This window comes from Narcine bancroftii, chromosome 3 (genome assembly GCF_036971445.1).
Source record: "Narcine bancroftii isolate sNarBan1 chromosome 3, sNarBan1.hap1, whole genome shotgun sequence".
Classification (NCBI taxonomy): domain Eukaryota; kingdom Metazoa; phylum Chordata; class Chondrichthyes; order Torpediniformes; family Narcinidae; genus Narcine; species Narcine bancroftii.
Genome location: NC_091471.1, coordinates 186,799,804 through 186,817,760, shown reverse-complemented (window position 1 = coordinate 186,817,760; position 17,957 = coordinate 186,799,804). Strand labels below are relative to the sequence as shown.

Here is a 17,957-nt window from a genome sequence, read left to right as displayed (position 1 = left end):
GTCTGTCCTAAATGCTTCTGTTGTGTCTGTTTCCACCTTTACCACCTCCAACTTGTTCCAAGCATATACCACTCTCCGGAAAAAAAATCATCCTGAGCATCCCTTTACAGCTCCATTTTCACCCCAACCCCCCACTTTAAATCATGTTCTCAAGTATGTGACATTTTCAGCATGTGAAAAAGATTCTGACTGTCTACCCTATCTATGCCTATCACCATTTCGTATACCTCTATCAGTTCACCCTTCAGCCTCCAATCCCCATTATCCAAAGCCTCCACATCCTTTCTGTAATGGGGTGACCAGAATTGCAAATAATGATCCCAAGTTTTTATATAGCTGCAACAAGATCTCCTTACCCTTGTACTCAACACCAACCGATGAAGGAAGTCTTACCATTCAACTTTTTTAACCACCCTATTTATGGTACCACTTTCAAGGATCAATGGACGTGGACCCTCAGAGCCCTCCGCATATTGTTGCTTTTAATAATCCTCATATTAAATGTATGTATACTTTCACCTTGTATTTGACTTGCAAAGTGTAACACTTTACCCTTATTCTGATTAAGCTTTTGCCATTTCTCTGCACATCTCTGAAACTGATCCATATTATTTTGTATTCTTCTAGTAGTCCTCGCACTGTTAACCTCACCAAACAGCTTCATCTCCATTCCTCCTAACCCACTAGCTATGTTTTCATCCTACTTATTTAGACATCACAAACAACAGAGGTTTCAATACCGATTCCAATAGAATACCATCAGTTTTGGACTTCAAGCCAGAATAGCACCTTTCCACCAGCACCCTCTGTCTTCCAGAGCCAAGTCAATTCTGAATCCAAACTATCAATTTACTGTTGATCCCATACATCTTTACTAATCAGATCAGCCTACAATGAAGAACCTTATCACATTTTTTATTAAAGTGCATATAGGTAACATCCACTGCCCTACCTTCAATCTTTGTCACTTCCTCAAAAACTTCATCAAATTTGTAAAAATGGCCTGCCCTTACAAAGCAATGCTGACTGTCTATAATCTAACAATGCCTTTCTAAATGTGCACAAGTATCTTCTGCAATAGTTTCCTTCCCACTGATATGAGGCTCAGCAGCTTGTAATTTATTGGATTATCCCCTTTTCCCTTCTTGTTCAAGGGTGGAATATTGGTTGCTGTCCAGTCCTCTAGGACCTTGCCTGTTGCTAGTGTGGATACAAAGATTTTCAACAAAGCCCAACAATCTCATTTCATGTCTCTTTCAATGATCTTGGCCATAGCTCATCAACGTCTTGTGCTCGGTTTTAGATGACTACAAATAACATTTGTGTGGTCTGGAACTTGTTCATTTTCCATGAAGAAATAAAATTAATTTAAATCAAAACTCTTTATGAAGAGTATTATGACCATTGAACTAAGAGTTGGAGAAATCTTTGCAGTTGACATTGGAACCCATTATCCTTGAGGTAGTTCTTTGAAAGAGCTATAACTCTAGTCCCATTCCTCTTATTTCATTGTGTTCATTACTTTATGCTCGTTCAGATATTTCTTCTAATTTATTTTAAAAGTTAAATATGAAAAATTAAATTTCAATGTAATATTTTGGTGGAATAGGTTGATTCTATTGCAAGATTTAGATTTGTACCTGCTTTCAAGCAGCTTTTGTTTTGAAGCTTTGTATCATTGAGACAACAGGAAAAAGAATGAGGGTGTTCTTTACTTTTGGTGTATTGCTAATGTGTTCCTGTGAATTTAACAGGAAGCTGCACTCAGAACGTACTACATTCCAGATGATCCTCAAGATTATGAACTTCAAATTTTAACCCAGGATGCTCTTTTCTGTGATGATACCAACAGAAATGGGAGCAGGGTAGAAAATAAGATGCCAGTATTTCGGGACACCATTCCTGAAGCATGGGTCCTACGTGCAAAGCCAAGTGTGTCTGAAATAGTCAACATTTATCCTGGATGGTTAAAGTAAGTGTTTTTAATCAATGGTCAATGTAACTATGAAATACCTTGGAAGCTATTTATTGTTTTTACTGTACCTGGTTGAATGAAAATGACAGATTAAAAATGGTGACAGATTATATAGATCATACTAAAGGCCCATCGCAGAGGCCTAAAATAACAAGTGAGTTTCTGATGGGCAAGGGGTCAGAAAACATTGTTGCTCCTCATTTGGCCCTGAAATCTCACTTGGATAATTATGACTGTAATCACTGGTCTTCTGTATTGGTGATGCATTGTTGGGTTAGATTTTTTTTGTGTGGCAGTACAACTTTTGTTTGTTCAGAAGACATGATGAAAAGTGCAGATCTTGTGGCCAAAGAATATGAAATTTGTTTGGAAGATCAAGTCATTTTTAAGCATTGGTTCACCTAAAAGGCAATGTTTTTTATAAGCCTCAATGGGAATGTAAAGGAAGTAAAGTGTTAAAAGGGAACTTCTTCACTCGGAAGGTGGTGAGAGGGTGGAAAGAGCTTCCAGTGGAAGTGGCGGATGCAAGTTTAATTTTGACATTTAAGAGAAGATTGGATAAGTACATGATGGGAGGAGTGTGGAGGGCTGTAATCATAAGATTTGGAATAAAGGTATGCCATTTAGCCCATCAAGTCCATTCCTCCATTCCCTCATGAGTGGATCCTTCTTCCACTCAGTCCACTCTCCACCTTCTTCCCATAAACTTTGATACCCTGACTATTCAGATATCTATCAATCGCAGCATTAAAACACCCAACAACCTGACCGTCACAGTTGCCCGTCGTATCAAATTTCAGAGATTCCCCACTCTGGCAAAAAAAAAATTTCTTTGCATCTCTGTTTTAAATGTGTGCCCTCTTGTCCTTGACACCCCTACCATGGAAAACAGCTTTGCCACATCTACTCTGTCCAGGCCTTTCAGCATTAGAAATGTTTCATTTCTTCTGAACTCCAAGGAGTACAGTCCAAGGGCCGTCAAATATTCCTCATATGCTAATCCATTCATTCTTGAGAATCTCTCAACTTCTTCCAATGCCAGCACATCCCTTCTTGAATAAGGAGCCCAAATTGGTTCCGCGTACTCCAAGTGAGGCCTCACCAATGCCTTAGAAAACCTCAACATCACGTCCTCGTTCTTCTATCCTATTTCTCTTATTGTGAACGGCAACATTGCATTTACTTTCTTCATCACCGACTCAACCTGGAGGTCAACCTTAGGGTATCCTGCACGAGGTCTCCCAAATCCCTCTGACCTTCAAATTTTGAAATTTGTCATCAAAATAATAGTCTGCCCTTTTATTCCTCTACCAAAGTGTTTGACCGTACACTTTCCATCATTATATTTCAGTTGACACTTTTTCCTAATCTTTCTATCTCTGCAGCCTCCCGATTTCCTCCTCACTACCTGCCCCTGCACCTATCTTTGTATCATCTGCAAGCTTAGCGACAAAGCCATGAATTCTGCAAAACCAATCATTAACATACAGCATAAAAAGAAGTGAACGCGCACTGACCCCTGCAGAACACCACGGGTAACCGGTAGCCAACCAGAATAGGGTCCCTTTATTCCCACTCTCTTGTTTCCTGCCAATCAGCCAATGCTCTCTCCATGCTAGTAACTTCCCTGTAATTCCATGGGCTCTCATCTTGTTTAAGCAGCCTCATGTGCAGCACCTTGACGAAGACCTTTTGAAAGTACAAATATACAACATCCACTGCATATCCTTTGTCTATCCTGCTTGTGGTTTCCTCAAGAAGTGCTATGGTCCAGGTGCAGGTTGATGGGGCAAGGTGGACATTGAATTGATGAAGGGCCTGTTTCTGTGCTGTAGTGTTTTCTGGTTTGAAGTTGATACAATGGTAAAATTTCTCCCATGCTGAAACTTGTTCTGTTACAAAGACATCCTTGAAGAATTGATATGATTTATCATTAGCAGGAAATTAGCTTGGTTCATATTCCAAAATAAAAACAAAAAGCTGTGGAAACTCAGGAGGTAAAGCAGTGTACTTTACGTAGAAAGATAAAGATACATGACCAACATTTTGGGCTTGAGCCCTTCATCAAGATTTGAGCAAAATGTCGGCAGGTGCCTAAATAAAATGGTGAAGGAAGGGGCAGGGGGAGCAGCACAGTCCAACAGTAATGTTGCCTTCCTTGCTACTCCCGAAACATTGGTTATGTATCTTTATCTTAGCTAAATAAAGTCCACTGTTTGACCTGTTGAGTTTCCCCAGTTTTGTGTTTTTACTTCAACCATGGTGTCTGCAGACTTTGGTGTTTTACTCATATTTCAAATTTATCTTGATTGCAATTGGGAAGAAAGTAGCAAAGTTATTTCAATTTTGTTTTGTCATTATAGCTTCAATTGTGTTTTTGTTATTAATCAATTTTTGTGAAGGTATGTGACTGCAGCTCTTTCTATTTTATGAATGGTTATCTATTAATTCAACTGTGTTTCAGGTTTGGAGTGGCCTATATCTCCATTCCTATAACTACGGAGACAACAGTAAGAGCAATTATCCAGGAAGTGCTTTTACAACTAGGGCGACAGGTTAGTTTTAACTAGAAAAGCTTATGTTTTATATTGGCAATGTAATTGACCCCCCAAGGTATACTTCAGGACTGTTGTAATTGTAGTTCTTTGACTTTGGTGCTTTTTCAATTTGTTTTATGCTATGTTTCTCATGTCTTGGTTCATCCAGTCTCTGCTGACAATGAGTTTCCTTACAATCCACTTCACTCCCCGACCCCCCCCCCCCCCACCCCATACTTCTTGAAACCTATTCTCTCTACATGCTCAACAATTCTTCTCAGATTTTATAGGTTGGCATAATATTGTGGGCTGAAGGGCCTGTGCTGTGCTGAACTGTTCTCTGAGTCTCCTAACTATTATAGCTCACACTCTACAACATATTCAGCAATCATTTAAACAACCATCCAGCACATGTTTGGGATGTGGAAGGAAACTGGAGATTGTGGGGGGAGTCCAGCAGTCACAGAGAACTGGAGATTGTGATCAAACCCAGATCAATGAATAGTGAGATAGTAACCGTGCCCCTATGAAGTCACTGTGGTACTCACTCCTCTCTCTGCCCTTATCCCATCTATAAATTGCAAAAAATCCTGTTCTGTGTTCCTCACTGACACTGGTAGCCGTGATGAAAATTGGGTTTAAAAATTCTAGATTAAATCCAGAACAGGGGACACAGTCTAGGAGAGGAAAATTAAACCTCACTTGATGTGCTGTCCCTTGTAAATAATAAAAGTTAATTTGATGCAAGTAGTTGAGTAATTTTGAGATTTTGCAGTCAGATTCAGAAAATTTGCTTTGATCAAGAAAATGGTAAATTCAGGCTTTTAAATGTCTCAGGAAAAGGAATTGAGCAGCATTGATGGAATAAACTGTGGCAACTGCAACATTAATGATATACCAGTGCCATGCTTTAGATTGTCACATGACTTCTGAATGGGATATAGAGTTGTTGCAGCAACCCTTGGGTGAATATGAGAAATGGCAGTGCTGGAGTTGTTAAGTGCAGTGACTGAGTTTGTGCAGAGGCTTTGGTGTGAGAGGCTTCACCAAGAGGGTTGAGCAGAGTTACTGAAAAGAGAGGTAAGATTGTTTTGTCTTTTCAGACAATGCAGTGGGGATGTCAGTCAGGGCGGAGGGAAACTCCTCCTGCAGGAAGTGGTATGTCAAGTCACCTTTATTTTTTGTTCACACCCTACTACTAACGCAATGCCCAGTGAAAATGAGATAGCATTTCTCCAGGACCATGGAGCAGATTTACATATATAGAAGTTAAATATTAAATCATAATACAGGGTACACGATCCTTTATACGGACATCTAAAATCCGGAAAGCTCCAAAATCTGGCAAGTGGGGAGAGAGGCGGCAGCACAAGTCAGGCAGACGAGGGGGGGAGACCGACAGCGCGAGTTGGGCAGGCGAGGGGGAGAGACCGGCAGTGAGAGTCGAGTGGGCGGGGGGGGAGACCGGCAGTGTGAGTCGAGTGGGCGAGGGGGGGAGACTGGGAGCGCAAGTTGGGCGGGTGGGAGACCAGCAGCATGAGTCAGGAGGGCAAGTGGGGGAGACCGGCAGTACGAGACTGGCGGGTGGGAGACCGGCAGCGCGAGTCGGGCCAGCGAGGAACCGACAGCAGGAGTCGGGCAGTTGAGGGTGGGGGGAGATGGCAGGGCGACTGGAAGGGGGTGGGGGTGGATACAGCAGCACAATGCGGGTGGGCTTAAATCTGGCTTTCTGAAATTTGGAGCACACTGTCCCCCAAGGGTTCCAGATAAAGGATAGTGGACCTGTACAATAAAAATCTATGATATACTAGTACACATAGGAATTGAGGAGCCTAGTGGCTTGGGGAAAAAACTGTTGCACAATCTGGTTGCTTGGGCCCGAATGCTACGGTACCTTCTTCCAGATGGCAGAAGGGAGAAAAGTTTAGAAAGGGGGTATGAGAAGTGCTTCACAATGTTATTTGCCTTCCGCATGCATCATGTGTTGTAGATGTCTGTCATGGTAGGAAGAGAGACCCAATGATTCTTCTCCATTGACTCCACTATCCTCTGCAGGGTCTTGCAGTCTTATGGTCTAAGGTGGTACAGTTTCCAAACCAGGCAGTGATAGAGAATTTTAGTGTTTCTGGAGTCTAAAGCTGCGAGAAATACTTCCAGCTGCAGCTCCATACTTTGAACTCCCGGTCATACGGGAAATCGAGAAGATCATATATAATAGGTACGGTGAGTTCAAACTAAATTAAATTCATAACATATAACCATAAGAAATGTAATCAAAGAAAGGAATGTAAACAAGCTGTGCAAATATAGAAAAATAAATACTCAGCAATAAATGAGCAAAATAAAAGTCCTTAAATGGGGTTCTGAATGTGTCTGTTGTTCAGAGGTAGCAGTGGGAACAGAGTATGTCCTGGGTGGTTTGGGTCCTTGTTGATTACTACTGCTCTTCAACAGCAGTGTTCGCAATAGTGGGAGAGCATGGCTTGTGAAATACTGGGCTGTGTCCACTACCTTTTGCAATGCTTTCCATTCAGAGGTATTGGTGCCCCCATACCAGAGGCTGTGATGCAAGGTCAGCATACTTTCTACTACACATCTTTTTATTTTTTATAAATTTAGATTTAGACATGCAGCACAGTGATGGCCCATTTTGGCCCATGAGTCTGTGCCACTCAATTTACACCCAATTAACCTATACCTGCACCCCTCCCCGGTACGTTTTGAACAGAGGAAAGAAACTGGAGCCCCATGGAAAACACCGGAGACATGGGGAAATGTACCAATTCCTTATAGACAGCGCAAGATTCGAACCCTGGTCTCAATCACTGACGCTGTAAAGGTGTTGTGCTAACTGCTATGCCAACCGTGCCACCCATCTGTAAAGTTTGCCAAAAAGGTTTACAATGCTATACCAAACCTCCACAAACTCTTGATGTGTTTCCTTCATGGTGACATTAGTATGTTGGGTTCAGGAATGGTCTTCTGAGATAGTAACTCCCAGGAATTTAAATTTGCACGCCTTCTCCTGTTATGAGCCCAGAGGACCCCGAAACCCAGCAGCAATAGATATTCACCAAGACAAATGGTTACTTAAACAAAAGTTGCTTTTAATTATCTTTAAACATGAAAACAGGATCAAACTTTAACTTATTACTATTAACTTAACTAACCTAACTTACCTCCTTCTAATTCTAAGCGCATGTATATGTAATGTATATGTAAGTTCAGAAAAGTTCTTCGATTCACAGTCCAATCTCATTCCTCCAAGTTTACTGGTTGCAGGCAATTCTTATACTGTGGTCAGAATTTAACATTTTTATAAAGTTCACCAGGCTTTGGTGCTTGAAAGGTAAATGGTTACCGCTCAGGAAGGTTCTTGTCAGTTTTCAGAGAGAGAGTTGTTGATTGCTGGACACCCACAACTGATTCCTTGTAACTAGCCACTTCAGTGTCTTGCCGAAGAAACTTTCCCCCTCAGGGTTTTGAAAATAATAACCTCTTTCTTTCAGGTCACCACAGAGTTCATTTTTATTTCTCTTATTTCAAGTGAAACATTAGGCAGCCAGTCCTCTCCTCTTGCATGACCACAGGGGCTTTGACTAGGCTGAACTAAGCAGTCACAACCCATCTTCCAAATGGGGTTTTTCCACAAGCTTTCCAGCTTGTCCTTTTCCAGTCCCCGCTGCTGCTGCTGCTGACTGTAACACTGCAGAACTGAATTCTCTCTCTTTCTGAGAAAAAGTCTGTTTTTCTCTCTCTGCTTGCAAAACCACATGACCCTCTTAGAACAGCAAGTTCCACTCCAGACAGCCTGTGGCTCCGACAAGTTCTTATATCTGTTTGCTCTTTTGTAAACAACAATCCATTAGTGAAGTCTCCTGGGCACTCTCCAAAGCCCCCGCAAAGCTCTTGGAGCTGGCCTGACTGGCATGAACTGAGCTCCAGTATTTTAAATAAGATCTGTTGTAAAGTGTTTGTACATGATCTACACTAAAAAACCTGCCCCAATTTATCTCCCAGAAACATATCTATAATCTGTCACACTCCACCTTTAACCCCCCCCAGTGATCACTGGACCATACACCTCTGGGTTTCCCTATCTACTGTGGTGTCATCAGCAAATATGTGTATAATGTAACAATATTAATATTTGGGGAGATTTTATAAGATTTAGAGTAGGTCACATACATACACACATTTTAAAACATCTTATTTGAAAGACTGAAGAATTCATATTGCAAGATCTCTGGAGAATGGAAGCACAAGTAGGTGTTAATTGAACTGACATCATAAAATGCTTGACCATTGTCTTGCTGGAGTCATGCTGTCTATCAGTACCCTTTCTGCAAAATGATCATAGAAAGGTCAATTCTGGATTGTCTACTTAAGATAACAACAGATGGGAGCAGAAGAAAGAACTCCTGTTTGCTGGAGAAGGCGGTGGTTTTGCAAGACATGAGTCACATGCTCTCTTTGGAGTTTCAGTTGGAAGAGAGAAAGAGTTGAGTTAACAGCTCAGTCAGTCAGTGTGTGGGACACTGACAAGTAACTGAAAAATGCAATCCAGGGAAAACTGTTTGAAACTGATGAAAGCAAGTTCCAGAGCAGTAGATCGTTGGAAGTGCTATCTGTGTGATGTTTCTCTTGAAATAGAGGAAGGAATGGAACTCTGTGGTAGCTTGAAGAAAGAGGTTACCATCTAGAAGACCCTGATGGGGCAATTTTCATCAGCGAGACCCTGAGGTGACTAGTGGTGGTACCTCAGTTATGGAAATCCTGGAGCAACAAATATCTCTCTCTGCAAACCCTACAAGAACCTTCCTGAGCGGTAAACATTTACTTTTCAAGCACCAAGTCTGGGTGAACTGTATACATGTTAAATGCTGTGCACAGTATGGTGATTGCCTGCAACCAGAGAACTTGGAAGAAGGAGAAGTGAGATTGAACTGTGAACCAAACATATTTTCTTGAATTTACATACACATTACATACATATGCGCTTAGAATTAGAAGGGGGTTAATTTCGGTTAGTTAAGTATAGAGTTAAGTTAATGTTTGATTCTATTTTCATGTTTGAAGTTGATTAAAAATAACTTTTGTTTTGAAAGCCACTTGTCTTGGTGAATGTCTATTGCTGCTGGGTTCTGGGGTCCTTTGGTCTTGTAAGAATAATGTTGTCATGTGAGTATAGCATTGGGTTAAGAACACAAACCTGTGGTGCTTGAATGCTGATGAAGATTGTGAAGGAGATGTTCTTGCCAATCCACACTGAATGAGGTCTGGAGGTGAGGAATTCCAGGAACCAGTTGCACAGTGGTGTATTGAGGCCTAGGGCTTGGAGTTTGCCGATCAATTTTAAAGGGATGCTGGTGTTAAATGCCAAATTGTAGTCAGTAAAGGCACCCTTCATGTCATCCTTGGATACTGACCATCAAGGTTCATCAGGGGTCATTACAGACTTTAATATTGACCCTAGTGTAATCATTCAGCTCCTCAGCTGAGTTCTTGAATGCCAATCCAAGGTGATACCTTAATGCTCAGGCTGCAGGTATTTGGGTGCCCATCCGGAAAGATAGAGCAAGTAAACAGACATTTCAGGATTCTCCTGAAGCTACAGCTCCTCAGGAACAAATGCACCTCTTTTGATGCTGTTGAAGGGTGGGTGGGGGGGTGGGTGGGAGGTGGGAGGGAATTGATGATACACTTTAGTTCAGAAGCAGATTTACATTTTAGGCTGTGATGTGACTTTTTCATCCATTCTTTTGTGCAGGATGAAAATATTGAAGATTTTCAAGTGGTTGAGGTCTTCATGGGTTGTAAACAGGGTAAGGATTGAACTAAGTTGGATTTTAAAAAATGGAACAAGCTGATGAAGGAGGGGCTGCGTTTCTTAGGTTTTTTTCCCTCTGATTTTTTTTTTCAGCTGTGTGTTGATTTTCTTTTGTCTCTGTGTGTATATATTTACATAGAATATAAAGAGAATAGACAGTGCATTTGGCCCAAACAGCCCATGCCAGCAGTTATGTTCGATTCAATCGCCTTCCATTGATGGGTACAGCCCACCATGTCTATTTCAGTCTTTTAGCCCAGCTGTGCTAATTGCATTTGCCCAGACTGGTTCTGTACTTTTCTCTGTAGTGCCTATTGAAGTGTCTGACTCAAATGTCCTGAAATATCAGACCACTTCCTCTGGTAGTGAGTTCCAGGTATTAACAACTATCCATGCAACAAAACGTTCCCCACATATCTCCTGAAAAGCTCTTTTACCTCACTATAAACCAATGCCAACTTGTTTCTGATGCACTGATCACGCAAAAAACATTCTAACAGTCAATCCTACCTCTGCCTCTCATAATCAGGGATCTGTACTGGGACTCCAGCTGTTCACAATTTACATTAATGATCTGGATGAGGGGATTGGATGTAATATCTCCTAATTTGCATATGACATTAAGCTAGGAGGGGTTGTGTGCACGGAAGAGGGGGTCAGGAAGCTCCAGTGTGATTTGGATAAATTGAGGGACTGGGCAGATACATGGCAAATGCACTACAATGTGGATAAATGTGAGGTAATCCACTTTGGTAATACAAACCGGAGGGCAGATTACTATTTGAATGGCAATAGATTAAGAGATGGGGAAGTGCAGAGAGACCTAGGGGTACTTGTACACCAGTCTCTGAAGGCGAGCATGCAGGTACAGCAGGCGGTTAAAAAGGCAAATGGTATGTTGGCCTTCATATCAAGAGGGTTTGAGTATAGGAACAAGGATACCTTACTGCAGCTGTACAGAGCCTTGGTGAGACCCCACCTGGAGTATTGTGTGCAGTTTTGGTCACCTTATCTAAGGAAGGATGTTCTTGCAATGGAGGGAGTGCAGAGGCGATTCACCAGGCTGATACCTGGAATGGCAGGAATGACTTATGAGGAAAGATTGCGCAAATTGGGATTGTACTCGCTGGAGTTTAGAAGATTGAGAGGGGATCTCATCGAGACATATAAAATTCTGGCAGAATGGATGCAGATGGGATGTTTCCAATGATGGGAAAATCCCGAACCCGGGGCCATGGTTTGAGGATAATAGGCAAACCATTTAGGACCAAGATAAGGACGAATTTCTATACCCAGAGGGTGGTGAATCTGTGGAATTCATTGCCACAGAGAGCAGTGGAGGCAGGTTCATTAAATCTATTTAAGAGGGAATTAGATCTATTTCTTCAGTATAAGGGTATTAAAGGTTACGGAGAGAAGGCGGGGACGGGGTACTGAACTTTAAGATCCGCCATGATCTCGTTGAATGGCGGAGCTGGCTCAAAGGGTCGAATGACCTACTCCTGCTCCTATCTTCTATGTTTCTATGTTTCTAATCTTACACACCTATCATGGTCACCTCTCAGCCTCCTTCACTCCCTGGAAACAAACCAGCTTCTCTGACCTCTGGCATTGAGGCAATCTCATTCAATATTTGGGTGGTTAACCCCCCCAATTGCTATAACACAATTGCCCAAAAGCCTTTCTGCAATATCAGTTCCTCTGATTCCCACTATTTCTCCTGTAGAATGATAACTGGTCTCTTATTCAAATTTCAGCCCATATGGGTCTCATTGTAAGATCCATTCTGGATCTGCTGAGAAGTACTGGTGTTATATTTCCACTGATCATTGACAAGTGCCTTCCCCGTTTCTTTTTGTATTACAGTCTGTCACATCCAAAATTTCTATACTAGACTCTTTGTGCTACTTTTCCCTCAGTCCTTCAGTATGTGTCCCAACTTACATATTTCAAAATTGCTATATTTTTTTTTTAATTTCAGTGTCTAAATTGCTGATGTTAATTATGAATAGTTATGATCTTGTCTCTGATCCTTTTGGAAGATCAGAGTCCATTATCTTCCCCTGTGAAAAGTCACTCCTTAATTTTAAAGTTTCCTGCAGTCTAATATATTTATGCCATTCATACTTTTATATCTTTGGCTTGGCTTCGCGGACGAAGATTTATGGAGGGGGTAAAAAGTCCACGTCAGCTGCAGGCTCGTTTGTGGCTGACCAGTCCGATGCGGGACAGGCAGACACGATTGCAGCGGTTGCAAGGGAAAATTGGTTGGTTGGGGTTGGGTGTTGGGTTTTTCCTCCTTTGCCTTTTGTCAGTGAGGTGGGCTCTGCGGTCTTCTTCAAAGGAGGCTGCTGCCCGCCAAACTGTGAGGCGCCAAGATGCACGGTTTGAGGCGTTATCAGCCCACTGGCGGTGGTCAATGTGGCAGGCACCAAGAGATTTCTTTAGGCAGTCCTTGTACCTTTTCTTTGGTGCACCTCTGTCACGGTGGCCAGTGGAGAGCTCGCCATATAATACGATCTTGGGAAGGCGATGGTCCTCCATTCTGGAGACGTGACCCATCCAGCGCAGCTGGATCTTCAGCAGCGTGGACTCGATGCTGTCGACCTCTGCCATCTCGAGTACCTCGACGTTAGGGGTGTGAGCGCTCCAATGGATGTTGAGGATGGAGCGGAGACAACGCTGGTGGAAGCGTTCTAGGAGCCGTAGGTGGTGCCGGTAGAGGACCCATGATTCGGAGCCGAACAGGAGTGTGGGTATGACAACGGCTCTGTATACGCTTATCTTTGTGAGGTTTTTCAGTTGGTTGTTTTTCCAGACTCTTTTGTGTAGTCTTCCAAAGGCGCTATTTGCCTTGGCGAGTCTGTTGTCTATCTCATTGTCGATCCTTGCATCTGATGAAATGGTGCAGCCGAGATAGGTAAACTGGTTGACCGTTTTGAGTTTTGTGTGCCCGATGGAGATGTGGGGGGGCTGGTAGTCATGGTGGGGAGCTGGCTGATGGAGGACCTCAGTTTTCTTCAGGCTGACTTCCAGGCCAAACATTTTGGCAGTTCAAGCGCTGAATGGGCCCAGATTCTCCAGTCACTGTTCCTAACTGAACTGCTTCATGTCATCATGATTGTGAATCACTTCTCCAGTGCCATCACATCTTTCCTATAGCATGGTCACCAGAACTACATGTCATACTCCAGCTGAGGTTTGATCAAGGTTTTTATAAAGTTGGAGTCTTTATTGCCCCAACTTACAAAAGCCTTCCTAACTATGCTATCTTTTTGTATCGCAGCCTTCAAGGGCTCTTACTTCAAGGTCCCTCTGTTCCTCAATACTCCCATTCATGGTGGTTGTCCCAGCCTTGTGGATTAAACTCAGTGTGCCATATCTCAATCCATTTTGTCATCAAATCAAAATCACTCTATTGGAGAAGACAATTTATCTTCCACACTGTAGGCAACTCCACCAGCCTCTGTGTCATCCCAAATTTACTGATCATGCTTCCCAGATCCTGATCCAAGTCATTTGCGTATGTTACAAACATTGAGGGTTCCAGCACCAATCCCTGTAGGACACCACTAGCACTGACATCCAATCACAAATTGAACATCAGGATGCTCTTTATCAACTACAGTTTGGCATTAAACACCATCATGCCCTCTGTTCCTTATTGCCATGTCAGTTTTGGATCCATTTTACCAACTTGCCCTGAATTTCATGGGCCTTAAACTTTTAACCAATCTCCAATGTGGGATGTAACAAGCAACATAGAAGGTGATGTGGTGGATATAGTGTATATGGATTTCAATAGGGCATTTCATGAAGTTCCCCAAACAAAGCACATTCAAAAAGTATGGAGGCATGGATCCAAGGAGGTCCTGCTTTGTGGATACAGAATTGGCCTGCCCAGACAAGTCAGAGGGTTGTTGTAGGGGGTAAAACACAAAAGTGATTGTAGTTAAAACACACCAAAATGTTCGAGGATTCAGCCGGTCTTTTCAGCATCCATAGGAGACAAGTGATATTGCCAATGTTTCGAACTTAAGCCCTTCTTCAATGAATAAGGTGAATAAGCTAGAAGCAGGAAATCTCAGAATTCAGACAATGTTGGCTGGGGTAAGGATTCTGTCCTACAAAAGGAGTTAATTGGATATGATAAGGTAAGAATTTATCACGTTTGTGTGAAAAGAAACAAAAGGGAGAGACAGAGCTAGGGGAATGTGATGGGGGAGGAGATTTAAACAAAAGCCAGAGAAGTCAATATTAATGCCGTCTGGTTAGAGGGTGCCGTCGGATGATTACGTTTTTTTTCCTCCAATTTGTGGGTGGTCGCAGGCTGACATTGCAGACATGTGTCAGCAAGGGAATAGAATGTTGTAGAGAGGGTTATTGTAGATGGTTTGTATTCTGCATGGCGGTCGGTGACCAGTGGTATTCAGTGGAGATCTGTTTGTAGGACCCCTCATCTTTGTGATTTTTATAAATGACTTGGATGGTGAGGAAGTGGAAGAGTGAGTGACACAAAGTGGCTGGTGTTGTGGATTGTCTGGAGAGATGCCACAGATTACAAATGGGCATTTGATATGATGTAGAGCTGGGTTGAGAGGTGGCAGATGGAATTTAACCCAGAAAAGTGTGAAGTGGTTCATTTCAACAGGTCAAATTTGAGCGCAGAGCACTCTGAGCAATGTGAGCAAACTGAGATATTTTGGAATCTGTGTCCACGAACATTCAAAGCTACTGAATGGAGTAAACCACAAAAGTCTAGCTGCTTGTAATGCTGATGCAAGCGCGCACGCCAGCTTCTGTTCTGGAACGGAAAAGACAGACATGCACTGCCATCTTTGTTCTGACTGCCCCGCTGACCGTGAGTATCAAGTGAGGCTGGTTCATCCCGACAAAGTTGCGTGTTGCTACATAAACCCCCCCCACCCCACCCCACCCCAGAACTGGCACTGGTGGCGTCTTGGCGCTTTGGAGGCCTACCTCTGCACGCTAGCTGCTGTACTTGGATCGGCTGGAGCCGGCTTCAGGAGGTCCAGTGTGAAAAGCTCCTCTCTGTTTCCGATCTCTAAGGCGAAAGTGGAACTCGTTCTGTAGGGATGTTGAAAAGGTGCTCTGTGTCGCCCCACCCCCCCCCACCCCACCTTGTGTACGAAAACACAAGCACAAGACATCATGGGGAACATGAGTGGGGGAGGTGGCCATGCCGTGAGGATGGCGGAGGGGCCAGGGAACCAGTTTCCCATGCATGCAGATGAGTGTGGCTTCTTTGTCTTGGGTTGGTCCAGTGGGGGTCAGAAGGAATTGCCCTGCGACGGTGAGGGCATGGCTATAAAGCAACTCAGCAGTGGAAGCATGCAAGTCGACTTTGGGAGCCATTTTGATTCCCAGGAGCACCCAAGGTAGCTCGTCCAACCAGTTCGGGCCTTTGAGGCACGCCATGAAGGCTGATTTTAGGTCTTGATGGAAGTGTTCCACCAGGTCATTTGCGGGTGGTAGGCAGTCTTATGATGGAGCTCTGTTCCCAGGAGTTTGGACAGTTCGGCCCACAAGGTGGATGTGAACTGTGCACCCCAGTCGATGGTGATGTGAGAGGGGATGCCGAACTAGAAGACCCAGTGGACAGGAAAACCCTTGTGCAAGTGTCAGCTGCCATGTCAGGAAGTTGGATCGCCTCTGGCCAACGGGTGTATTGGTCTATCATCATGAGCATGTAGTGGTAGCCCCGTGAGATGGCCAGTGGGCAAACAATGTCCACGTGGTTATGCTGGAAACGGCGTGAGGCAGGCTCGAACTTCTGGACGAGTGCCTATGTGTGGGTCTGCACCTTCGACGTTTGGCAGTCCGAGCAAACCCGTGCCCATTCCATGACCCTTTTGTGAAGATGAAATGGATGAAAATCATCTGGACCATAGAGCAGGTGGAGGGGTGCGACAAACAGTGTATGTGGTCGAAAACTGCTCTCTGCCACTTCCATGGTACCACTGGCTGGGGGCTTCCTGTGGAGACGTCGTAGAGGATGGTGTTGTTGCTGTCATCTGAAGGCAGGTACTGTAGCTGGAGGCCTGTGAGGGCCGTGTGGAAACAGTTCGTCTCGGGATCTGACTGTTGGTTCCTGGCTAGTTCATAGAAATTGACACCCTGCAACAGTGAGCACAAGGCCAGTCTTGAAAGGGTGTCTGTGACGATGTTGCATTTTCCAGAGAAATACTGAATGGCGGTAGCAAACTCGGAGATATATTACGGGTGTCTTTGTTGCCGAGTGGACTACGGATCCGACACCTTGTGGAAGGTGAAGGTTAACGGTTTGTACTCTGTGTAGATGGTGAAAGCCAGGCCCTCCAGGAAGTAGCAAAAATGGCGAATAGCAAAGTATAGGGCAAGCAGCTCCCTGTCAAAGACGCTGTACTTGCGTTCCAGTGGGTGAAGGTGTTAGCTGAAGAATGCGAGCATCTTCCATGTGTCATCCACCAATTGTTTGAGGACCGCACCCATTGCGTTTCTGGATGCATCGACTGTGAGTGCCATGGGTGCATCTATCCATGGGTGCACTAGCATGGTAACAGCGAAAGTGACAAAGGGTCCAGTGGAGACCCTTGGTGGAGGCGGCACTGGGGATAAACCTCACGAACTCCTGCAAGCCTTTAAGCGTGTCTGGCCTCGGGAACTGGCAGATAGCATCACCTTGTCTGGAAGAGGTACCACTCTGTCTTTGGTGATGTGGTGTCCCAAGTCAATCTGCTCATTGCCGAACTCACACTTTGCAGGGTTGATTGTGAGGCCAAACTGGGCCAGGAGCATGAAAAGCCATCGGAGGTGGACCACGTGTTCCCCTAGTGAGCTGCTGGCGATGAAGATGTCATCTAGGTAAATAAAAAGGAATGGCAGGTCACGCCCACTTCATCCATCAGCCACTGGAATGACTGCGCGGTGTTCTTCAGGCTGAATGGCATCCTGAGGAATTCGAAAAGACTGAACAGGGTGATAATGGCCATCTTCTGCACGTCATCTGGGTGCGGTGCTCTGTGGTGGGGCTGGACTTATGGACAGGCTCGTGATGTGGTCTGATCACTCGATGAACCACTTCGGGGTTTTCACGTTTGGTGCAGTAGAGGACATCGGGTTTTGCTGCAACCTTGTGCGGGTCTCTGAAATCCACGTCGGCGAGCAATAGCCTAACGTATTTGCTCTAAAATGTCTTGCTTGAACATTAGGCAGGGCTTGTGGCCCTCTGCCAGCATGAGTATTTCATCCATTAACGCGGACAACATTCTGTCCCCAAGATCGTCTAAATGTAGGAGTCTGGACGCCCTTTCATATCAGGATAGGCCATATGTGCTGATAAGGAGGTTCTTTAACACTACATATTTACCCTCCTCTGGCGGAGCTTGAATTAGGTCGTCTACGTGAGCAGCGGTCGCCTGGCAAGTGAATTAACGACATAAAAGTATCTCGTTGAATCAGAAGTGATTTGCTTTATCTGGAACTGGGCAGAATTTATTGCCGAACAAAGTACGGGGCCAGTTGGTCTTAAGGTCAGCTGCTTCAACGCTATGGTGCCTACTGCTGCGGGATCCATTTGGTTGAGTCTTCAGGTCATGGAGACTCGTCGGGATCA

General features: G+C 44.0%; 1 protein-coding gene across 1 annotated transcript in view; it reads left to right on the top strand.

Annotated features, from left to right (window-relative positions):
- The window catches only part of LOC138757941 (diacylglycerol kinase theta), a 161,129-nt gene that overhangs the window by 73,165 nt on the left and 70,007 nt on the right, over positions 1-17,957 (top strand). Inside the window, exons 9-11 of the mRNA XM_069926125.1 lie at positions 1,755-1,972; positions 4,440-4,530; positions 10,283-10,337. Coding sequence (XP_069782226.1) covers positions 1,755-1,972; positions 4,440-4,530; positions 10,283-10,337 — 364 coding nt within the window. The remainder of the gene's footprint in view (positions 1-1,754; positions 1,973-4,439; positions 4,531-10,282; positions 10,338-17,957) is intronic.